At 38.0% G+C, this 26105-nt stretch overlaps 1 protein-coding gene across 27 annotated transcripts in view; it reads left to right on the forward strand.

Moving 5' to 3' along the window:
- NRXN3 (neurexin 3) overlaps nucleotides 1–26105 on the forward strand; it is a 1568410-nt gene that overhangs the window by 768260 nt on the left and 774045 nt on the right. For all 27 annotated transcript variants that reach the window (XR_006293453.1, XR_006293454.1, XR_006293455.1 and 24 more), the window contains one exon: nucleotides 5267–5386. Coding sequence is in view for 24 of the 27 variants with exons in the window: in XM_043556739.1 (XP_043412674.1) it covers nucleotides 5267–5386 (120 nt within the window). In the remaining 3 variants the exon portion in view is untranslated. The remainder of the gene's footprint in view (nucleotides 1–5266; nucleotides 5387–26105) is intronic.

The raw sequence follows: 26105 nt of genomic DNA on the forward strand, positions 1-26105 counted from the left end.
GCAATATCTATGTTAAATTGGAATGTTTGAGTCATAGGTTTGGTTAAGTGCTACTTGGGCAATAATAGAGGGAAAATACACTCTAGTATAAGTGTCCTTTGCTTCAGGCAGCACTTTATCTCAAGGACTTGCAAGTCATAAAAGACAAGTCTGTCAACTTTTGGTTTTCTAGACCATGAAGAGGAGTTGACTGAATCAGTTTGCATGTACTGATTTTGGCAGTAACAGGCATGAAATGACTGTCTGAGACAGTTCTTAAAGAGAAAAAACCAATCCCAAGTTCAAGCAGAGTGATGGGAAATTTGTGGCAGCCGGAGGTATCATCTGGAAAAAAAAAGAAGACTCAATGTGATGCTTTTTCTGTGAACTAAAAACAGAACTGGGAGTTAGAAACCGAAGTACTAGCATCATTGAGGGCTTGCTTAGTTTTTTCATGGTTGCTTCTGTTGCCTTGTCCCTTCCTGCTATAAAGATGTTGCTGCCTTTTCTCCAAAGAATATGTGGCAATTTTAGTGAGAATTGGTTACATATCAAATGCAAAAGTAGTATTCATCATCTCTATACAAGGGTTTCCTAAAGGTTTAGTACAGTTTTAAACTACTAATAATAATTTTGAGAACTTCTAAATATATAATTCTGAAAGTTTATGTTATCTTAGAATGTTTGAAATTTTAGGCTGATTTAGAAAATTGATTTGGACAAAATTATTATTGAGTTCTTAGGAATATGTTTTATTTATAAGTATGCATTTGATACAGATTTTTGTTCTGGTATTATATATATTTGGACAAACTAGATCTTCTTGTTAATTTTAATTGAATTTTGAATTGAAATGGCCTTTGGGAATTTTTCTCAAAAAAACATACATTTTTACATTAAAATGTCATCTTTGTCTGGTTGTAGATTAGAGATACTTTATTTAAGTTTCTCTCGTTAATCCAATGGGAATATGCACATGCATGCATGCACACACATGCACAAACAGACACACCCTCTGGCTTACACATATCCATAGAGGGTAGGTGGCTCAACTATGGAGTTGGAAAACTTGGGTTTGAGACCTTACCCTGCTACTTGTTAGGTGTGGGGCCTTGCCAAACAAACAAACAAACAAACAAACAAACAAACAAAAGGCACCTAAGCTCCTATTCTATGTCTTAATTTACTTTTCTAAAATCCTTTCCTTTCAACTTGATCATCAGTGAAAAAATTCTTTTATTTTTGTAATTTTTTAAGTTTATTTACTTATTTTGAAAGAGAGAGAGCAAGCAGGGGAGTAGCAGAGAGAGTAGGAGGAGAGAGAGAGAATCCCAACCAGGCTCTGTACCATTAGCACAGAGCTCCATGTGGGGCTCAAACTCACAAACCATGCAATCATGACCTGAGCCAAAACCAACTGAGCCACCCAGGTGCCTCCAAAAATTCCTTTATTTTTGAAGTTCTGGATATCTTCCATGAGAAAAACATTCCTCTGTTCTAATTCTTTAATACTTTTAATTGTAATTGCTTCATCATGTGTTTATGAAGATTAATTGAATTAATATCTGAAAAGCGCTTAGTACAATGTCTGGCACATAAGAAGTGCTATGTAAATCTCTTGTTATTGTTACATCCTCTCTCTGATTTGTATAAGATCATTTTATATCAGTGGTGTGCGTTTAAAAGCATCGTTGAAGATTTTCTTGTTTTTTTCAGAGCATTTTGGTATGTTTAATCTCTCTCTCTCTAATTTTGGAGACCCTGCTATCTATGAAAAATAGATAAAGATATAAAATATAATCTGTTCAGGGAAGGATGTACTTTAAGGAGTTTGAAATAAGAATAGGAGCTTATATTTTCATCTAGGAAGTGTTTTAAGAGTCTAGTCCAAACTCTTACTCATTTAGCAGTTCGTACTGTCCTTGGACACTGGGGACATAAGAGTTCTTGTCTCAATATCTGGTGAGATCGAATGAGTTTAGTAGTTAAATCAAGGGAGGAAATGTGGTCAATTAAATACCACCATCACCACCACTACCTCCCCCCAAAAGTGGTTCCAAGTAGAAAATTGCTTGTATGAGATGATACTGGTAAATTTTACGGATAAATTGTTAGTTAGGAAAACCTCTTGGCTTTGAGTCATAAAAGAATGGCTTTTTTTCTTGGTTCTTTTGTTCTTTTTTTATTTAACATTATTTTCTGAGCTGTTGCTTTATACCAAAAATCTGCAGGAAGGACATTTCAGGCTGTAGATAGAGCAGACCTTGAAGGTCTGTAGGTAGACCTTGAAGGTAGGGATGGTCTTGAAGTGTTACAGCAGAGGTCCTAGGATATAAGCAGGTCTCAGAAACACCCAGAGGGCTTGTTACAGCTCAGATTCCTGAGCCCTGCCCCTAGCCAGTAACTCTGGGTGGAGCCTGAAAAGGTACGTGTCTCACAAGCTCCTAGGTGATACAGGTGCTGCTGACTTGGGGCCCACACTGTGAGCACCGCTGTGGTAGAGAGGAACTGGAAGGAGAAAGGGATGGCGGGAGCACTAAGAGCTGGGGGCCAATAGTAGGAAATGAGGCTGGAGAACGGGGCAGGGGCCCTAGGGTCTCAGCCTTGATAGGAAGTTCAAGTTTAGTCTCTCAGATAAATGAAAAGTCATTGAAGGTTCTTCTGGTCCTCCCTCACTGAAGTGGCTCTTGCTTCTGAGGTGATTACAGTGGAGTCAGTCTTCGAGGGTTATCTGATTCTACATGGCAGTCACCCCTTCGTGCATGTGAAACAAATCCTTTGGTATTTGAAAATAACCTGTAATTCCCTCTGTTTTGGGTTTCTGACCAACCTTCAACAAATAGGACAGGTTGCTCACTTTGCGGAACACAGACATTCACCCATGCTCAGGTTTTGACTGTATGAGACATAGGCAAATCGGAGTGCTGTAATTCAGACCAGCCCCACATTTACTGAAAATGCTTTCTCTGTATCTGGCACAGTAAACTAATGCAGCAAGGATATAATCAAAGCACATTATGATTTCTAACAGCAGGCAGCGTTCAATCTTTTGGGGACAAATACTAAAAAAAAAAAAAAAAGAAAGAAACAATTAGAGGATTATATAGGCAGAGGACAGCACAATGTGTGATAAAGTGTTAAATTGAGTATTATCAGATGTAAATGTTAATGATGCAGATAGTAAGTGCTGTGGCCACTAAGAAGCAGGAGAATTGTTTGAAATTAGTAGGGGATATTTTATACGGGGGAGGCATTTGAGCTGGTCCTTGGAAAATGGTGAAAATTTATCTAGTTAGAGGGAAAGGCAAAAGCGTGGAAGAGCCTTTGTCTTCAGATTCAGTCAACATGCAAGGAATTATTGTGTTTTCCCAAAGTTTTTGCTGTTCTGCCTTTCAAGGGAAAGCCTGCCATGTGTTTCTGATTCTTGAGTACAATTGAATTACTAATCCATTGTCTGCTAAGAGCTGTTTGGTCAGGGAGCCCCGTGGACTTCTCAGAAACTTTTATCCTTTGAAAGAAGCTGTCCTGATTTGCCATTGTTAATGAAACTTGTACTACACAATGCTCAAGTTTAAGACCCACTGAGAACATGACCATGAACCTCCTTTCATCTCCACATGGGGGAACCACATGGCATATAGGAGATGCAGAGACCCAGCAGCAGTGCTGCTCCCCTAGTGTTAGTAATTGTCTTGAACTTTCTCATGTCATATCCTAATAGCTTTGTATTAGGAGTGACGGTCTGTACCGCTTCCACCCCTCATGAATAAATACAAAATGTCTTGCCACCCAGAAGACAAACCCTTTGTAGTCACGAGTCTCTTTTGAACATGCATCCTTAGGACTCTGCATGCATACATTTCAACATTCTCTGCCTGTGTGAGGCTTTGCTTGGAAATTGTGAAATGTGCACTTATTGCAGTGGATATATTTTTACTCTGGCAACTGCTTTTTTTGCATCAGATCCTGAGTAATACATTAGATGAGTCAAAGGGCTCACCTCCTTTGCTGAGGCTCTCTAGGAGTTTTTCCTGTTAGCTCAGATAATTCCAAAGGTGCAGGTTTATATATATAATCCCAAGGTTAGGCAGAAGATAGAAATGAAAAGGAGAGGATGGTTAAAGAGAGGCCCCAGACTGACCTAAAGAGAAATTGTAATGGTAATTTGTATGATAAAAATCACCAAACTTTTTCAATTGCTCACTCATATCCAGAAAATATTTTTGAGAATGGAGTACTTATATATTGCTTGCTTATGGAAGATACACAAAAATAGAAATAGTAAAAAATTTTAAATAAAGTTAATTTCTAATATTCCTATCCTTCAAATAATTTCCTTTTGCATCATTTGGCATATGAACACTGCTTTTGAATACACTTTCTTATAAACCTTTAGCAGCGGCATGATGCAGTATACTGGTTTTCAAATTTTAGGCTGTTTCACAATTTCCTGAAAGCTTGTGCAAACACAAATTTATACCTGTTTCCTAGGTTTCTAATTCAGTAGGTCTGGGGCCCAATAATATGTATTTCTAACAACTTCCCAGGTGATGGTCTGAGAAGTAACCCTTTAAAAACAATTAATGTAGTTAAGAGCTTGGATCTCAGAGATAGTTAACCTAAGTTGGACATCAGGGTTTTTTCATTACCTAATATGTGACCTTGGGTAAATTATTTCACTTGTATGAGCTTAGTTTTTTTTTCTTTTAATCTGTGAAATGGATGGTCATAATTACTTACCTCTTCGTGTCGCTGGAGAGCGTAATAAGATACTGTAGACAAAGCGCTTAGTACCCAGTACTTACCACCTACAAAGCACCAATACATGTTGGCTGCACTTTTCTCCTCCTCTTCATATCATCAAACATTTTTTAATGTCATAAAGTAAACTTTAGGGACTCTTATTTCTTAATTCATAAGAGTGATGGGAATAAATATTTCTGCTTTATCATTATACAGTTAGACCATGCTCCAAATGAAGTATCTTTCTAGTTGGATGGTAGAGATGAAGCTCTTTTGCAAAGTCTGCCTAAGAGAGAACAGTGTGTTCAGCCCTCTCCCTTATGTGTGTAACTGTTGATAGTTTGTGGCTAAGTGTGTATTTCTGTAGTCTTTTGTACATACTGACTCTTGTTGCATGATATAGAGTTGAAATTTTTGGCGGTTGTGGTTTTGAGTCTTTGGGGGCATGAGAGTAGCAAATTCAAGTGATTCCTTTGAATTTGGTTTATTATTAACACTTCTCTCTCCTTTTTTCTTCTCTTCCCCTCTTCTTATGAATTACTAGGACCAAGTACCACCTGCCAGGAAGATTCATGTGCCAACCAGGGGGTCTGCATGCAGCAGTGGGAAGGCTTCACCTGCGACTGTTCCATGACATCATATTCTGGAAACCAGTGCAATGATCGTGAGTCCAACCTTTTTATACTTGTGATTTCTTTTGCAGAATTTAGAGGTTTGGAGAAACCTTAAGGGGCAATATGTAAAAGGATGGCTCTTCTGAAATATTTGTAAGCAACTTCCTCCTCCAGAAACTTGGAAAATAAAGGACTGGTGCTCTTAATGGAAGAGCAAAGAGACATTTCTTGCTCAACATTACTGGATGTTTTCCCATTTGCCTACTCCCTGTGTTTCTTCTTTAGATTAGATTGTGTGTGGCTGAGCAGCAAAAAAACAATTCAGCCAATATTTTTGCTCTAAGCAGTTTAATTTCCATTAATTAAGTCATCTGGATAACAATTTTGAGACTTTCCCATTTGCATTGTCTAGAATTCAGAGGATGTTTAAGGAATGTAGCTATTTTCTTCAAAATTCTGAGTTTAGAGAATTTCTTAGATTTTCCAAATGATGAAAATGTTCAGAGTTTATTATTTTTTTTTCTAACTAGAGATGTTTAAAGCATTCTCAGGGGTTTTGCAAATGTCAGAAATTTCCTCTGGCTAAGTTTATTAATATCTATTTGGTTTATATATACGTAGTAATTCTGTTTATGTATGATTTCTATTTTGTGAGTATACTTATATGTATGTATCTGTGAATGTGGTTCATATTGGAGGAGGGCTAGTTGTTATCTTGAGCACTAGCAATGCCTCAGGCGCATGAGCTGATTTAATTCTAGAAGACTGATTTCATGAAGTTGATTCTAGAATTGATGGTGGAGATACTTCAATACTGTGGGAATCTATAGTCTGTGTTTTCACTTCCTTTTTGTGTTATTTTCCTGACATGGCTATTTTTAAAGATGAGCAAACAGCTGAATTTTCTGAATACCTATTGCAAAAAGATGTGTTGAAAGCCCTGACCTAGTGGGTCCTGCTAATCTTCAGATTTTCTAAATGTAGCCTTCAGGGTAGGAGTTTATTTTACAATCTGAACTTGTAGTCAGTGGCCTCTTGGTTTTATTAAAAAAAAAAGACGCATGGTGTTATCTGAGCAAATACTAAAGTCATATTATGGTTGCCTAAGTGGGAGCAGGCACTGATTATACTGATTACATATTTATTTGGTTTTCCTTGAATACTTATTTCTCAACTTTTATTTTTTCATGTGTGTGGTTGCCTCTTGTTCTGTTTCCCATATTTCTCATAGTTTTTTATCTTCATATGCTTTATCAGTCTCTTAAGATATACCTGGAGAAACAAGTGGGGACTCTATCGATGTAGAGAGAAAAATATTTGATTCTCATTCCTCTAACTGTAAGCATATGGCTCTCTATCTGTAAAGCAAAAGGCACAGTATTTACAGAAAGTTTGACATCAGGTTGTTCTTTTCCAAGTACTTGGTATTATTGAAAGTCCTGTGTCCACATTGATAATTTGGAAATACTGTTTAATTCAGAAATAGGCAGTTATGGACCCATCCAGAATATCTGGGGAATGGTGCTGTATGCTCTTTATTTTTCCTCCAATTTGCCTGCATAGGACTCATTAGGAGAGCTCTTTATCCTAAATGGTGGTATAATGCTTTTTTATCCTCCCAAGTTTATTCCATATCATAAATACAAAGCACTCCTGGTAGAAAAAAGTCAGGACGAGACTACACATAGAAAAGACAGAAAGGTAAGTTACTCTAACTGCAATGAAAACGCACACTCTTCAGAAGGTATGTATACATGTTTTTCTCATTGACAGACTTCTTTCTGCCGCCCATTCCCAGGCATGGTTTTCTGCTAAAAATCAACTAGGATTCTTTCTAGCTTTCTGTGATGTTTTTCTGACTTTATAAAGAGCCCATTGTGTCTCAGTCCAGAATGAAGACTGGTTGCACTATCTGACTCAGTTTGTCAGTGTATAATGAAGTACTAGAATGGGGGAAATGGTCAGCTTTTTTTTTGTGGCAGCAGCACCTTATCCTTCAAAACCATATGTGAGATACCCAGGCCTAGGGTAACGTATTCTGGATTGTATTCTGCAAACAAGTGAGTTGAATTTTTTTATTGTAGAAGACCTCTGAGCCCAAGTCATTAAAAGAAACTGCTCACCTGGTCTGCTCTTGAGAGCAGACCAGGGCTTCTGTGATTAGATGACTATATAGAAATGTGAACAAGTACATTTTGATGGCAGAATGTAAGGGATATACACAATTTAGATATACTGGATATTACTATAAAGCGCAGAAATAAATTTTTAATAAAACCAACCACATGCATCATAGTGTTGGGTTGTACAATGGATGTCTCTGTATCCAATGATTGACATTTAAGGTTGCTTAAAATTGTACATTGGGTGTCTATATATCCAGTGATCGACATTTAAAGTATCGGGGGGAATTTCTTTTTTTGTAACTAGCATCAGAGCCAATTTGTTTCACCTAAAAAGTCAACCTTACCTCTTTACATCATAGATCCTTACTTTCTATATCAACCTTGACCTTTAGAGTTATGCTATGCTGCTTTATCTCACATACATCTTCAAAATTAAGTTACCTGTTTGATATTCTCTGGGCTTGTGTTAGCAAATTCTTGGTAGCTTGTATCAGGACATAAGCCTTCATTCAGTATCATCGGCAGATTTGAACAGAACTCATGCTTATCATTGGTGAAGGCCATGGGGAAAATTGCAAAGAAAGGGGAAAAGATAAAATAAGTGAATGGAAGAAGAGGGATGATGAAGAAGAAGGAATGTAGAGAAAAGCAGGATTGAGTCTGGTGTGGAAGAACACAGAGGCCATCAGTGATTGCTTTGGTAACATGTATTTCAAGGTGGCCTGCATTTGACCTCACAAACAGAAATAGAGCATTATATTACAGTTGGAATGTCATGAAGGAAATCTGACCTTTACCCACTTTTTAGGAGTAGTGTATTCTATAGAATGTTGCATATATTTAAAATACCTTGAATTTCCTACAATGCTGTCATAGGCCCCTGTGGTTGGTTAAGGATTCTGTCTAATGGCAAAAGATAATTTGGGGGGATGGGGAGAAGGTTTGGATCTCTCATTTTCCATGAGATATTTTTCAGGATAGCAGATTGATATCAGTTAATGGAAGTGAAAACATCTCAATTTCTTACTGCACATCCAAGAATAGAAGCTTGTTTAATAGGAAAATGCTAGGTTTTGATATTTTTCAAAATAAAGGGTTCAGTTCAATTCATCATGGATAGAAAAGATTACTTATATCTGAGCATGATTTGTGAGTTCCTAAAGAAATGTTTGCATTTTAGGGTTTTCCAAATTTTTCTAGCATTGATTCCTTCATTTATAACCTTTGGTTTTTCTTGCCTGTTTGCCAAATTGAGTGTTTGCTTGACAACTTTGAGGTGCTGTCACATAGGTATCACCCCCATGAGTAGAGTTTACATTTAGAAACCGTATCTCATTTAGTATAAGTAGACCTAGCATGGATGGGTTTGACTTTATTCCGTCATGTTCTATGAGAGCATGGTGGGTTGATGGAGGCAGTGGGGTGAATTTCAGGTTCAGTCTTACAGTGTTCAAAGCTGATACAGTGATTCTGGAGGCGTGGTGTGTATTCTCCATGGCTGATTACCTTGTGGAAGAGTGACACTGTTGTGTTGGATAGAAAACAAAATCATCTGATTGGAAACCCAGGCATAATTGATTTACTAATTGTCTTATGTAGTTTTAAGATAGGATCTTCTACCATTTTATGTAATAGCAAAATCACAGGGAGTTTCCTTTAGGTGACTTTTAGGGCTGATTTAAAACTATAATGGGCAAAATCATCCCCAAAGTAATTTTGAGTTCTTGTAGGATCCACTAAGATCTACGGAAGGACAAGAAATGGCATTATTCAAAGATAATCTTCATTCTAAAAAATTCAAAACAGAGAGGGCTGACTTCTCACAGGGTGCATACCACCTGAATGCCCACTTAATGACACAATGTTGGGGCTACGTTTTAAGAAAAACAGAAGAAATGGAACCTTACAAAGGTTCTTATAGGGATATTCATTTTGGATATTGGGTTCTTACTGGTATTTAAAATCGGGACTAAGAGCCTGGGAGGTTTCAGTATGTTGTAGCCATCACCCCATTGGACAAATCCAGAATCCCTCTCCTGTAATGTGGGCAGTGCAACCTATTGTTGAGTTCCTCTCTACACAACACCACAAAATGTTGCACAAAATCCAGCTCACTGGCAAGTACCCACACATATACAAAAACATTGGCATTCTGGGGATCTTATGAAAACAGCGGTTTTAAATACTTCACATCAATCCTTACTACCAAAGTTACCTTGAGGCATGTTTATGCTAACTGGTTTCAGTTGTATAAAATTCTGGGGTCTCATTATTGCTTCAGTGCCCTGGAAAAGTGAATGTGGAACAGTCTGTGGCATGTGAGTGCTTAAAACACAGCGAGGTACTGGATTTAGAAATCAGATGTTTATAATGGCTTTGGGGGATAAAGAAATGTGGGTCCTCATCCCACCCCCAGCAGCCAGCTACCTGTGCTACATTGCTAGTCTTACATTGTGGGCTACTTGTTGGAGAAATTGCTAGGTTCACACTGGCATGTTATAATAGATGTTCTTTGCTTGCAACAAATCAATAGCAAGCAGCTGTGGATCGTGCAGACAGTGGAGTGTGAAGCGCCTTTTCAGATAGTTTTCTGCTGGAGTGGCTGTTAAGCTGCACTGTTGGCTATTGATTGGCCTTTTGCTTTTTATTTATTGTGTGGGTTTATTATTTTTTTTTAATGTAGGTTGGTGTATTGATTAAATCTGTTAAAAACACATTTCCCTTTCAGGCTTTAGAAAAAAAATGAGCAATATATGCATTACTTAGTGTACAAACAAGACGACAGACATGTGTATGTTAATTCTGTCTCTTGGGTCCATATAGATACACTGGCCTTAGTTATGGGTCTGGGTTGTTATTTGAACAGTGATAATTCTCAAAGTAAAAGACTACAGTGTGTCTGTGTTTTCAGTTATGTGTTTAATGCCTACCTGTGTTTTCAGCCTCTGCCTGTCCAGTAAATAGGCCATGTCTGAGAAGTTCATTATTAAGATTGTTATTTGATGCTTAGGACACTTTATCATTTATTCATTCATTCATTCACTCACCAGACATGTCTTATTTGCAGATAATGATCATGAATAAGATACATTCCTGTTCTCAAAGACATTACATTCTAATGGGGGATGATGCACATGGAGGTGCTTCAGTAGAAATATAAATCATGTGTAGTGAGGGCTCATAAAGTGGAGAGGCATCAACTGTCCCTGGGTTTGAGACTCCAAGAAGAGCTGCTGTTATTAAGAAAATTTTAATCGACAGATGAGTTTTGAAAAATCCGTAAGTCCTTAGTAAGCATATATGGTAAGAAAGAAGGTCAGAAAGGAAAAACATCATTCCAGCAAGCAGAGAGAGAGACAGAGAGAGAGACAGAGAGATAGACAGAGAGAGAGAGAGGGTGGGAGGGAGGGGCAGGGGCAGGCTATAGCCAGTGCTAACATTCTGGCTGTTTACTTCCATTCTTTTTTCTAAGCATTTGGATGGTTAAGATCACATTCTATATAAAGTTTGTGCTCTGCCTTATTGTGTTTAACATTGCATGATATACATTTTTCAAAGTATAAAAATTATTAGATTTTCTCATTTCCTTTAGTACATTATGGTGCTCAATTCTTTGGGACAGAACTCTCCATGTTGAGTCCTGGATGAGAACTAATTGGCCCAAATCTTTTTTTCATGGAACCATTGTTGGACATTTATCTTAGAAATGTAATTAAAATGAACTAAAAATTTTAAAAGTTGACTTGTAATGTATATAACTTATTAAATTATAAAAGGGAGCATAGCCATTAACTTAATTAGCTTTACAGTCAAAGTCCTTTAAATGCCAATGCTCACTCTTAACACTGACATTGAGTTTGTCACTTAACCTCTTGAAGCTTTGATACAGCACAGGGAGTATGATAGCACTTAATAAATAGAAGTAGTGATAGTTTTTATTGTAACTAATAATATTTGACATTTGTCAAGTCCTTATATGTTCCTGACACTCTACGAGGACCTTTATAAAGATGTCATCCCTTTAATCATCAAAGACCCGAAGAAATGCTATTGTCCTGATTTTAACAATGGGAATACTGAGGTCACACAAGAAACAGGTGAGTGAGGACTTGAATCCAGGTTTATATGACATTATAGCTCACATTCTTATTAGATTTGCTACCACCTTGTCGTTATTAGAAATAATAATGGCTTAACATCACTAATTACTAGAATGCTTAAAATACCAGGTGGTCAAGTCTTTACAGACACCCCAATAAGAATGTAGGGTGGGAAAAAGAGAAGTTCTGTGTTCCTGGTTGTTAATTTGATTATATTATGGAATTTTGAACACTTTAGATATTTCTGCGTTAACACTAAGATAAGGCTTTTTAGTTATAATATTGTTAGATCTTACAGAATTAGAATTAGAATATCTCCCCATATCCCCAAATATTTATATTTTTATTCTCTGTTGATCTAGATCTTCTTATTTCCATTGTTTTACTTTATTGCAATCTCCATATATGTCATATGGCATAGTGAATGAGACGTCTGATGTGGATTGGATCGCCTGTGTTAAAATCATGACTCCGGGGGCATTGGGGTGGCTCAGTCAGTTAAGCATCCGGCTCTTGATTGTAGGTTAGGTCTTGATCTTAGGGTTGTTAGTTCAAGTTCTGTGTTGGATTCTGCACTGGGCCTGGGGTCTGCACTGGGCATGGAGCCTACTTAAAAAAAAAAATCATGATCCTGTCACTTAATAGCTCTATTACTTTGGAATGAATTAATTAATTCCTTTGTATCCCCCCAATATGGATATTTATAGGTCCTATCTCACAGAAATGTTGTGAAGATGAAGTGAATTTATAATTATGAAGGTCATAGCCTATCTAGAACTCTTGCCTATTCTTTGATATAATTTTCAAAAGTTAAAAACTTGACTCATACAAATATGATTTTCATGAAGTTAAAAACATAACTCTCCTAAAAATACAGAATGAATATGTGCCAAATTTATTTAACTCCTTTGTGGGAAAAACAACAAGATGGTAAAAATGTAAACACTGTGGCAAAAGAATATTTGAAGAACAGGATATTGATAGGCGTTAAAAAATATGAAATATTTAGATTAAGTATGAAACTGGTGAATGTCTCATAGTGAAAAAACCCTTAGCCTTTGGTGTTATCTTCTCTACCTACCATTATATCTTTATTGAACAAAAACTGACAGTCTAATCATCAAATAGAGTTTGGGGCCCAATTAATCATAAATATCACTGTCAAACACAGGTACATTTTCCCAAAAAAGTATGTATTTCACAGGTGGTCTTATTAAACAAGGTCCTTCTATAACATTGAAGGGATGTGTAACTCTCGGCTTTTTTTCTAAATTTTGGATGATTTGTAATAACACTAGTATGATCTATTCAATTTCAAATCCTTTTTCTTTACCTTGAATACCTCTCACATACACAATTACCTTTTATTTTTTAACCATTTAACTGGGTAGCAAACACTGTGCTGAATTTGTTGTGTCATCTTGTCATCTTAACAACCGTAGAAAGTAGATACTATTATGATCCCGGTTTTACAGATGAAGGAGCTGAGACATGAAGAAGTCAAGTGATCTGCTCAAGGTCATAAAACCATGAGGTAGGGGGACAAGGACTCAGTTTTATTTGTCTGACTGCGAAATCTGAGCTCTGGACAGCTGATGTCTCTGAATTCCTCAAGGAAAGCTTCTTAAAGAGAATACATCTGAACCCATAGGGATTTAGATTTACCTTAGCCATGGAGCTTGACTACTTCTGTTGCATCCATTACACTGTAATTTTTAGTATTTACATTCTTATTTGGTAAGAGGGACGTATCTTAAAACTTTTTTACTTCATTTTAAATAAAGGCTTCATTAGGATTGATCTGCTGGTGTAATAAGATCAGAAGTTACATCAAAGTGCCATTTTGCAAGTTTGGTAGGTCTGGGCAGGCAGGGGCTGAGTCCAGAGAAGTCACTAAGGCTGGAGGAGCAGCCTGGTGCCGTAGGAGGCAAGATCCAGAAGGTAAGACGGATAAAGAGCCAGCAGGACCTAAGGGAAATGCCTTTAAGTTACTTCTTTGCATCTGTTTTTGATTCCTGGACCCACAGATATTTAATGTAGCTAAAAGGATGGCATTTATTCCCAGGGTCTTCTAAGAGAAAGGATCATGGTGCTGGTATTCTTGAAAGCAGTTTGATAGATGTGGGTTTTAGCTTGTTGTCCTTGGGAATCACTCATTTATGATTTCCCTTGATATCAGGAAGGGACAATTTTATAACACAAAATCTCTTGTATTGCTGATTTTAATACAGAAACTACTCAGTGAGAGCCAGGACTAATGGCAGCTTTTGTGTTGTATATCTCTCCATGAAAATGAGCTGAGACTCACAGGTAAAACATTAATTTCTGCATATCTCAGCTGATACTTGGACCTATGGTTCAAGGAGAAATAGTGTCCACGACTCAGGGTCCTATCAGTTACCAGACATTATTGTGAGTTGTTGGAATCTGTAACATCACTAATTTCATTTCAGCCATCTTCAGGATGCTTGTATTCGTAGGCCAATTTTATTACTTATGTTTAATTACAGCCCATTTATTTCTGGTGTGCCTGGCTAGTTACTTATTGATGGTGATGGCAATAATCCACTGAGAGCCTATTGGTTCACAGAAGATAATTTTATATTACCTTGTTAGTCACATACAGGTACAATTTTCATGTATTTTTCAATATAGACTTATAATTTCCTACATTTATTTCAATATATATTTTTATTTACATGCAAAGGCAAAAAATATGTAAACTACTTTCTCTTGTAAAATAAAGGTAATAAGTATAATTTGGTTTCCTTCCCTGTTTTTTTCAGGGTGGAGTGCATTTTGTGATTGAGGGTAAAATTTGCATTCAGCAAAACACATGGATCTTAAGTGCATGATGACAAATATTTACAACGATGTAACTAGCGCCCTAGTTGAGATAAAGGACAGTTCCATCTTCCTACAGAGTTCCCTTGTGCCCCTCTTATCATTCCCGTTCTCAAAAGGGACTGTTCTTTTAATTTGTGTCAGCATCTTTGAGCTTTGTCTCTTCCTGAGTGTGTATCAATAGACTCATATATGATGCGATCTTTTGTTTCTGTTTTCTCTACCTACATGGAATCTTCCTTCCTTCCTTCCTTCCTTCCTTCCTTCCTTCCTTCCTTCCTTCCTTCCTATGTATTTACTTTGAGAAAGAGAGAGAGGGGCAAGCTTGGGAGGGGCAGAGAGAGAGAGAGAGAGAGAGAGAGAGAGAGAGAGAGAGAGAGAATCCCAAGCAGGTTTAGTACTACCAGTGTGGAGCCCAATGCAGGGCTCAAACTCATGAACCATGAGATCATGACCTGAGCTGAAATCTAGAGTAGGATGTTTAATCTACTGAGCCACCCAGGTGCCCCCCTCTATAGAACGTGTTTAAGATTCACCCATGTCACTGTGCATTGTAGCTGCCTTGCCCTCTCCTGACCCTTAGCTCTTCTCATCTGAAGGAATCTGCAGGTCTCTGCCTGGGGACCCCTCCCTGCCATGCCCTTGCTGTTCTCTCAAGGCGGTAAGCTGGGGGCAGTCTTAGCCCTCACTTTGTCTTCTTCCTGTCAGGAATCCCTGTCCTTTGTGTGATGTATTGCAAACCATCATCTCACAACCATTGTCTTTTTCTCCATTGTTTCAAGCTGATTATAGATCCAATCTCAGTTATTCTAAGTGGACATCACCTGTTTCTTTTTACCTGTCTTTACCTTTACACTTTGAGATTGGGGGTGGGAAGGAGGAAGGGTGATCTCTTAATACACCATGTGCCATGCTTTAGCTTACAACCTCCAGGGATGAATTGAGGCTTTGCATGAGTCCCAGAACGGCCCTGGCAGTGTAGAATATTTCAGGACCTATGTTTTTGTTTTCTGGGTTTTTCTTTGGTGGGGGGCAGAGAGAAGATCCTTCAACTCTAGCTATAGATGTTCTGCAGTCAAAGAGCCTTCTGCAGCCATAGAAGCTGCACAAAGCTAGTTACATACCTGCTAATGTGTCTCCGTCAAGCCTTTCCTCATCTGAGTTTCTTTTATGAGGTCCCCATTGCTTTTTCCCTCCGTCCCTCTGATAACACTTGATTAAGCTCAGTGGGTGCAGGGATTGATTTGGCTCTTGGAGCTAGTTGTTCCTATTTTCTTTACCTAGAATTATAGTTTGTTTTCTCACCTAGCTTTATCCTGTGGATCTTTGCTGCCTGATCCATGTCTCTTTGCCAAATTAAATTAAGAGGTGTTTTCAAACAAACAAAAAAACAATTGAAGACTTCAGGAAAGGGGAGGCTTCTATGCCAGGGAGTGCTCTGGCCATTGACTGTTCTTATTTTGATTTTTAGATGCTGGTGTGCACTTATTATTTTGATGCATGTCTACAAAAAATGAGGGGGCTTTACATTGTTGATGCTTTTTAGTTTTAACTGTTTTTTTTTTACAATTAAGGTTACACAAGATCACTGTTGAAAATCTGTAAAATGCATGAAAGTGCAAGGTAATAGAAAAACTTGCATAATTTTACCAATTATTTATATGACCTTGTTTCAGAATATTCATGGTGTCAAGTACGGAATAGATGTTCAAAATATATTTGTTGGATGAATGACTGAGCCTTGCATATTTGCAAAGTCTGAGTTGTGCAGTGGTCCTAGTGTTCTTTTCATGAAATGAATAGCATTTCTACCAGGACTAGGTGTTGCCTTGCCAGAAGGGATGCTTTTAGGCATGCAGGGATTATAATGAGCATCCCAATATACAGTTTTCTTGTTCAGATATAAAATGAAATTGTCAAGATGTTTTCAGTTCTTTTCTCTCTTGTCCTTGTCCCTTCTGCAGAAAGCCTTGCCAGTTCTGAACAGTTATACATAGATGTATCTACCTATAAGTAAAATGGGCTTTGTAGTGGATTTTAGTTGGAAAGCAAAGACCCTTATAATGTATATGGGTAAGGAGCTTCTTGGTTTCCCAGTTTTTTTTTTCTTTCTGTGGCATCTACTTCCAAAGAGACATTGTAGTTTATTTCACATGATGAGATTTCTTATAATGGCGTACTCTAGAGTGCTAGTGTGAAATAATAGAATTTTTCTACTTGGACATCCTCTGTCAATTTCTGCTGAGTTTCATGTTGCCCCAACTAGTAACATATGACTGAAGCATTTAGATGCACTGTATACTGAGAAATATAAAACAAAAATTTCTTGATTTTTGTACACTGTGGGTTGAAAATATTTTAACTCTCTTTTCATGATAATTCAGCCAAACCTAGTAAACTCTTTGCAAGAACACTCAGGAGCATTGATAGGAAATGGTAGCATCTGATTCTGGGTATTATTTCACTGGATACCTTTTGTAATTTGGTCCCCAACTAAATATAAATTGCAGGTTTACCCATATATATGAGTAAAACTAAACACATGTTCGTGTAAATAAAAAGAAGATGTGCATGTATATATGTTATAAATAAATACAAATTTCCTTTAGGTTTTTTTCCCCAGTTCTTAAAGAATTTTTCTATCCAGATGTCTTCATTTTTGTGACTTACAGTTTTTTGTGAACTTTTGGTTACATCTCATCAGCTGACAAGTTGTGTGTATCTGTAATTATAAAGGTAATATGTCTTCCTGGGCCACAGGTGAGGTATCTCTGTCCCTTTGAAGATATTTGGCCGAAAGCCCCTTTATCCCATGTGTATACTCAATATTTGGGGTACAATTTTATCTCTGAAAAAGGATTTAGGCAGGGATCTGGGTTTTACTTACCCTTCAGAATAATCTTTCTCCTCTTGCTACCTAAAATTCCCATATGGCTTCCTCATGCCTGCACTCAAGTGTATCATCTAGTTAAAACTCACATCAGTGCCCTGGCACTGGGGGGCCTTTGGAAAAGGGCCTGCAGCTCAGCAGACATATCATTACACATGCCTCTTGTCTCTGACTCGTGAAAAATCCTGAGAACAGGGAAAATGGAAAAGAATGTATTAAAACAAGTGAGTTTAGCCAAACAAACTCTCATTGTTGGTAGAGGCTTTATTCCAATCCCCACAACACACCGCATGGATTTCCAACATCTAACTTATTTAATTTGCATTTGGATTAATTTAGCATATTTTCCTATTACATAAAGTTTAATGAACAATAAACACAGCTATAACCAAATCTCACAGCTATTTCCCAGTGTGGGGTAGCATTTTGCATTCAGTTATGTTTGGTTTCCTAGGAAATATTTGACTGTAGCTGTATCTCCTAAAGCTGCATCTCTTGTCACATGGAATGTTTTGGTGGCAGATCCTTCAGACAGAGCAAATCAGGAAGGAGCCTCACATGCAAATCTGCTGAAGCCATGGATGTGAAAATGCACTGGGCAACATTGGGTGTGTTATAAATGCTGCTCCCTGCTGCCTCCCTTGGCAGTCTTTAAGCCCCCTGTTGCTGGCCTCCTTGATTTTATTTCTGAAATCTATCCTGTTTGCCAGTTGCAGATGGATTTTCCCAGAGTACTTTTTTTGTCTTATCACTCCTCCACCCACGAACCTCCAGTGGCCCCTCTTATAGCCTAAATCCTATTTTTGGCTTTCAAGGTGTTCAATAATCTGTGTCTTACAATTTGTCTTTTCGACCACCTTTCCTTTCATATTCATGACTGTGTGCCCTCTAATAAGGCCAGTGTTCTCATCATCGTATGTCACTGTCTCAGCATATTCTGTGATCATCATTCCCCCATGCCCTTACGGATCCAGTTCCTCCCCCTGAAAGGTTTCCCTCTTCTTGACCTGGCTTTAGGGTGCAGCCCAAGTCTCACCTATTGCCCTGAGCTTTCTCTGACCACTTTAGTCCATACAGATCTCTTTTCTAAAATCCCATGGCATTTGTATTTAGAACTGAGAGACAGCATGGTTCAGCCTCTATAGGGGGATTAGTGTGGACTTCAGAGTGAAAAAGGTGGTTTCAAATCTTGGCTCCTATCCTTCTAACTAGGTGACCCTTGGAAAGTAATGCAGCACAACCTCACAATGTGTACCTTGAAAAAGTCTCAGTTTGGTTAACAGGATTAGAAGTAATAGATGTAAAGCAGTATTGACTCAGGAGAGCATTTTTTGTAAGGTTCCAGGTAGCAGCTTCAATTTAAAATGTAACCTTCCCAGTGCCTGGGTGGCTCAGTTCGTTAAGGGGCTGACTTTGGCTCAGGTCACGATCTCATGGTTTGTGAGTTCCAGCCCTGTGATGGGCTCTGTACTGACAGCTCAGAGCCTGGAACCTGCTTCAGATTCTGTGTCTCCCTCTCTCTTGCCCCTCCCCTGCTCACACTCAGTCTCACTCTCAAAAAAAAAAAAAATTAAAGTAACCCTGCCATTATAGAAAAATGTCACCCATAAATAAAATAAGTAGACTTTTGAGTAGATCAATGATCCCATTTGTTGTATATTTACCCTATTTCCTTGAGAACCAATTTGCATATATTGTGGTGGCTGTTTTACTCTAGAAACTATAGGCTTGAGCTGTGTTGGGTGGATGTGAGTGGTAAGGTTTCTGGGAATTGGTTTTCAAGTGGCACTCATATGTTTTGTATGTTCTAAATTTAAATGTAAACGTATTTCTGATTATGGGTCTATATAATTCAACTAAAACCTAGGTAAGTTTCAGAGGACTCTGCTACCTTTCCTGTACATACCTTGATTTTTTAAGGTAGTACTTGCACAGGCTCCCGAGAGTGTACCAAGGGATTCTGGTGCTTTCCATAATCTATTATCTTATTTTTGGTTCTGTCACAGAGTAGAAGAGAATCACTGTCCAGGAATCTTTGGTTCTTGTCACTTATAAGACCAGGGGAACAGGGGCGCCTGGGTGGCTCAGTCGGTTAAGTGGCTGACTTCAGCTCAGGTCATGATCTCGCGGTCCATGAGTTCGAGCCCCGCGTCGGGCTCTGTGCCGACAGCTCAGAGCCTGGAGCCTGTTTCAGATTCTGTGTCTCCCTCTCTCTGACCCTCCCCAGTTCATGCTGTGTCTCTTCCTTTCTCAAAAATAAATAAACGTTAAAAAAAAAAAAAGACCAGGGGAACAAAACTGTAATCTCTGTTGGCTCCATTATAACCATAAATATTAATACATAATCTTTTTTAAAAAATATTTATTTATTTTGTGATAGAGAGTGAGCATGCGAACTCAGGAGAGGGGCAGAGAGAATCCCAAGCAGGCTCCATGCTGCCAGCACAGAGGCCAATGCAAGAGCTCAATCCCATGAACCGTGAGATCATGACCTGAGCCCAAATCAACAGTTGGATGTTTAACCAACTGAGCCACCCAGGTGCCCCTTAATACATAATCTTAACTTTGTAGATAGTAACTCATTTTTAAATCAGCTCATTTACAGCAGTAACACATAACCTAATTTACCTTTCCTAATGGACTGTTTACAAGAGATGATTTCAGTCACCTCTCCTCAGTTAAGTTTCAGAACTCCTTGTGTTTAAGCCCCTAGGGATAGGCCAGGCCAAGTTTGATACTTGATACAACTTTAACTTTGGACATGAGGTCAAATAGTGGAAGACCCATAGCCAGCTTTTAGTTCCTCCTTTACTCTTGACAGAAAACAAAAACCAAGCAAACAAAACCAGGGAACTATGGAATCCCTGTTTATTGCCTGAGCAGCTTAATGTGGTAATTATTTCCAGCCATGGGAAGATGGCTACCTATTGATCTCCAGTGGAGTTTAGCTGAGTAAGACACCATGCCTCAATAACATCACATACCTGTTACCCAGGAGTCCTCCAGAATGGGCTCAGCTGCTGAACAGTAGGGGGTTAGACCACAATCTCAATCATAATTATTTTTATAATCAGTTTCAATGAGCAGAATGCTGTTAGCTTTTTGGAACCTGTGAAGCTAATAGTATTTGAGGAAAGGAAATATGGTGAGGAAAGAAAGCATAGTGTGTGGAAGGGGGATTGGTGTAGAGGGAATCCACAAGAGAAATTTCAGCCATCTTAAGAACAGACACTTCTGAGAATAATTATGGAGGGAATTTGCACTTCCATACTCTGTCTGTTCCTGGGAACAAAGGTTTAAGAATTGGAGATGATTGAAATTTAAATTCATTTTAAAGTATTCTCACATGGGAATGCTTTTTCTCTTTATAGTCAGTTTATTAATCAGAGGGAAGTGTGATTTATTTACCTCTGAGCCTTTGTATAGTAGAAATGTGTTTATACAAATTGTGTTTATTTTTGATGACAAATATTTGATGCCAAGTAAGTAGTAGAGCACAAATGATTAAGTAATTGCCATCATATGGGCACACTGTTGCTTGGTGTGTATTTTCCTAATGAGAACAAACTCCCTTATTGCTTCAACATCTATGCCTTAACTAAAATCTGGATATGCCACAGTAATGTAACATCTGCTGAAGTCTGTTTCCATGAAGGATACTTTCTTCCCAATGGTTTTGTTCCTAGAATCAGAGCACAATTCACACTCCTTGTTTTGTGACATCTTCTTTTAAGGGGCATATGTCCTATGCTATGTTCTCCCATCACGACCATCAACACCTGCTGGCCTTTGGAATGTGAAGAACATTCTAAACTGAGTTCCTTGCTCATAGCCTTTATCTCACTCTATTCTTTGCATTATCCTTGGTGACTTCAATTTTCATGTTATGGTTTTTCATTAGAAAAAACCATTATTAAACCTGACTTCTTCAAAAGCCTGACCATCTAGCAAAGAGAATTTCCATCTAGCTTCCTAAGTTTTTGCCTCTCTCCTCCCTTATGCCTCCTGATTCAGCCTTCTATACGTAGTCTCGAAGGTTCCACTTGCCCCCATGATCCATCTGGTCCTGTCCAAGGACGCACAGACTTCCTTCCAGCATGCCTCTTCTTTGCACCATCAGAAACCTGTTACCTCTGTGTGTCCTTGGAGAGGCAAAAGCATAAACCTATTGTGCTGTGTCCAAAAGAGTGCCCTTAATATTTGCTCTTAGTTACTCCTTGTCTCTTGCAAAGAAATAATTTTATTCTTATGGATGACTTTTATTTATTCTCTCTCTCTCTCTCTATCTCTCTCTCTTTGAAACTTCACTAAAAACTAAACCCATTTCTAGGTAGCCTACATAAATAGTCTTTTTGTATAGAGCCAAGCATATTCATTTCCCTTTAATTAGAATATAGTCTCAGTTCTTCTAAAGCTCAATGTTATGTGGAAAGAGCAGTAAGATTGAGAACAGGGGGATAGGAAAAGTCAGGTTTTCTGGGAATAGAGAGTCTGACTGGAGTAGAGGCAGTGTGAAGGTGTTCAGAGGTGGCCTAGATGAGGTCCTAATCCTGGGGGTCTGGAAGCAGAAGATTTTGGAGGAAGGGGATCAGTGGAAATTTTTGAGCAAGTATGTGATACGGGCAAAGCTGCATCTCAGAAAGAGCCTGCTGGCAAAGTGTAAGTGGTGATTTGAAAGAACATAGTAAACCCCATGCCAGTAGACCCCACATTCATCTGGTCACCACTAAAACTCATGTGGTGTCTGATACACAGTAGAGATTCAATGAGTTTCTTTTTGGAAGCTCAGTGAAAGCAAAGAAGTCATTTGGAGGCTCTTGGCGATAGCCAGGGTAAATGATGAAAAGAGATGAAACTGGAGTATTGGCCGTGAGAATGTTAGGGATCAGCCTCAACTTGACTGCAGGCTACATGGAGGCTGCATGGAGGCAGGCACATCCAATTGTCACATTTATAGAATTCGTGAAGTGGCAAACATTTAAGAAACTTACTCCATTTGTTAATTTCTAAGCTTTGTTATTATTCCTTTTAGCTTTAACTTTGCTTTTGGTTTTTACAGTTAAAGATTTTTTTTTAAGCCATACTTTAAAAAATTCTACTCATATTAAGAAGCCTTTCACTATTGCTCTAACAGCACTTAGTATTTCAGACCAACGTTAATTTAAAAAAGTGTTAGATCGTATTTATGGTATGATTTCCAATGGAATGAACTGTTATGGCCTCTCTGATTAAATTATAATTTTAATGCCCTTGGTTGTGTGTGGCTAGGGACAAGTTCATTCCAAGTTCACTGTTTTCCCTAATGTAGGCAAAACTGCGGTCAGCTAAGTTTCGCTACTGTGCCCAGGCTCCATCCAGGCTTCTAGCTGATAGAAATAGCAGAGGGCTCTGAATCTTCCTTAGAATCCTCTCCCCCAAGCTCCCTGCTGCTAAGCTGAAATGCATGAAGTATTCAAAACTGTTATTTCCTGCCTCAGTTTGAAATGTGTGTAATTTTTCCTTTTTGAAAAGGATACGTTCTGAACATTTAGAGTGTGTAGATAACCTCCCCTGCAACAGAAGAATCTTTTGAGATCTGTTTTGACAGAATTCTGGTCAAAAACATTCACATAGCAAAGGTACAAGATGTATCAAATATTTTAGGCCCCCCCTCCTTTTTTTGTACAGTATGGTGTGAAAATTAGCAAGGCATGTTTTTTTCTTTTGAAATGTTTATTTATTTATTTTGAGAGAGAGAGAGAGCACGAGCAAGCGCTCAGGGGAAGGGCAGAGAGAGAGAGGGAAACAGAGAATCCCAAGCAGGCTCTGCACTGTTTGCACAGAGTCCAATGTGGGGTTCTACCTCATGAACAGTGAGATCATGACCCGAGCCGAAATCAAGGGTTGAACACTTAACCAACCAGCTGAGACACCCAGGTGCTCCTCAAGGCATGTTTAATACACACACACACACACACACACACATACTGTTTTCTAATTTTTTTCAGGCGGTGCACAGTGAAACAATGAACTCCATTTTTTCCACTACATAGTTGCTTCATTTATTGTTCCCAGTTGATTGTCTTTTCTATCAACTGTTAGTACTGAAAAGAATCCTCAAAGTGTGGCATTGGATAAAATTCACCCATCTTATATGTCTGGGATTGTTTCTCAAAAAGAAGCGTTGGAATGTTTTTTAAAGGACAACAGAAAACAAAACAAATGCGTTGATGATAGGATTACGTCTGAAGAACTGATAAATCATGGTCCTATACCACCCCCTGGAAGATGGGTACAAGGTCGTCTGCTATTTGCTTCTATCTTAATCCTATGATTTTCTGGTTCCCTGACTTAGAAAGTTTAGGCTCTATAAAGTAGCCGAAGCAGGACAACTCAAGGTTACTCAGATCTTCTGTGATTTTATTTTACTGTTTGGGAGATAAATGTTACCACTGGTTTGTAAATTGTTTAGATATCCACAGAAGAAAGGGTTATTTAGTATTTGGGGGAGGGGGGGCTCAAGACAGAAACTGTCTTTGTTTAAGAAATTAGAAAGTCATTCCTGAGAATCAACGCCCTTAAACCTTGTCACCTAAAACCAATTTAGAGTGAAAAACAGCAGCATGTGATTTTTTAAGCCCAATTTAATGTTAAAATTCTGGAAAATTGCAGGCATACAGAAAATAGAGAAAATGTTCAACACCCTTGTACCCATCATTTTTATTAACAAGCGTTAGCTTTTTATCACAATTGCTGAAGACTGTAATTTTTTGTTTAATTTTAAGGACTTTCATATTTTTATTAACTGCCGAACACCACAGAAATAATATTTGTAATATGTTAATATGTGTAAAGTATAAAAATAATAAAACAAACACTCATGCACCTGTTACCCAAATTAGGAATTACAGTTTCCTTTTCTTAAAAAAAAAAAATATATATATATATAATTCCTATGAGCTTACCAGTTCAAGCCTCCTTGCCCTCCCCCTAAAAATTATGCACAATAGGAAAGTCTTGGGGTTTACATTCTGGTGACTGCCTTGAATCCCAGAATTTTTCTGTTGCTCTTCAAATTAGGTGATGCAAATAATGATATTTAGAAAGAGATTTGAGGCCCTAAACATTAGACTATCCTACCCTGTTTCAGTCTCCTGTGTTCTCTCATTAGTTCTTCCAGCTTATTCTTGGCAAAGCACTCTTCTCTATACATGTTAAAATACTTATCACATATGAATATTTTAAGTGCTTGTCAAGTATTGGTTCATACTCTTCATAAGGCCCAGGGAAAAGTCAGCACTATCCATAATGGCACCATTCTTACTGATAGTGATTTTGAGAGCCATGTGGACAGAAAAATAGATCTGAGAAAAATGAAATAGTAATCTCATTTCCAGATCTGGATTGAAAATGTAGCCAAAAGAATATCCAGAAATAAGAGATTCTCTTTCTTGGTTGTTTTTACTAAAAGTCCAGGGACCAAGCTGAATCCACTTACCTCTGGTGCTGGTGGTACAGAGCCAGCCTGATGGTAAACCTCAGGGACTCCTAACTTCCACGCACAATTAAATCTAGTTGTCAAGTTTGGACAGGAGAGAGCCCTCCTTTTCCTCAAGAAGCCAATAGAGAGGTGCTTTGTGGGGGCGGTTACTCATTTTCCAGAGTACAGAGCAAGGACCATCCATCATGATCAAATGGGAGTATTTTATATCATTCATCTCTAGTGAGGATAGTGATAAAAATCCTGTACTTTATCCCCCCCCCCTTTTTTTTTACCTGCTGTGATTGAGGTTCAGGTTATAAGCTGAAAGGATACTTTGAGGTTATTAAAAGACATACATACACACTTAAGAATTATTCAGTCTCTGTTGCTCATTTTCCCCTCCGTGAATAATTTCTGCAGACAGGTGACCAGTTCAACCATCTGTCTCTTTGTTATAAATGCCTGTGGTTGGTCCACTCCCTTCTGCCTTGAAGTTAAATGAAGGCTTCTTTTGCAAGAGAGTGAAAAAGCCAGCAAAGAAGATGAAATTTCCAGACATTCCTGTGTTGTCATTTTTTCTCTTGAGAAATATGAAGAATGACTCTTTCTTTCTCCAGTTCAAATGTATAGATTCCTCAGAGGCTCTGATGCATATATATCGTTGGAACAAATTTTTTTTAGTACTGGTCATTTTGGAAAACCAAAAGAAGTCCTTTGGAATTTATAGTATCAGCTCCTTCTATTTAAATGTTTTGTTTTTAGCTTGACTGCTGGTTCAAAGTACTACTAAATCTAGTTAGGGAAAATGAAATTTGGGAAGCATATTGTCTATGGATTTGTGTGATGACTTGGGAATACTCTCGACCTTTCTTTCTGTCTTGGTTCAAAGGTAAGTTTTGTGTCATAAAACCAGTCAACCAACCACTGTTTGGGTCATGTCTTCACATCACACATGATATCTGCAAATTTTTTATCTAGGACCAATAGGAATATAAATTATCCCTTGACAGAAAATAAAAGCCCACAGGCTATTTGTTGAAATATATTAGGTGACTACTTTGAAGAATAACATAACCCAAAATAGAAGAGTGTATCTACTTCAGTGAGATTCCATTTCATGGATGTTATTTTGCATCATTGAAACAACTAGATAGAAATTAGACTAAGTTAATAAAATAATAAAACTCTTAAGAAATTCTTGTGATATGCTTCCTAATTTTAGATACAATGCTGGATTTATATGCTCATTTCATTTTTACAACAATCTTTCAAGTAGATGTCATTGCCCCAGCAAGTAGATATTATTATTATTGCTCCCATTTAGTGAAGGAGATGATATAAGAATTG

Source organism: Prionailurus bengalensis, chromosome B3, assembly GCF_016509475.1.
Source record: "Prionailurus bengalensis isolate Pbe53 chromosome B3, Fcat_Pben_1.1_paternal_pri, whole genome shotgun sequence".
NCBI classification, from domain to species: domain Eukaryota; kingdom Metazoa; phylum Chordata; class Mammalia; order Carnivora; family Felidae; genus Prionailurus; species Prionailurus bengalensis.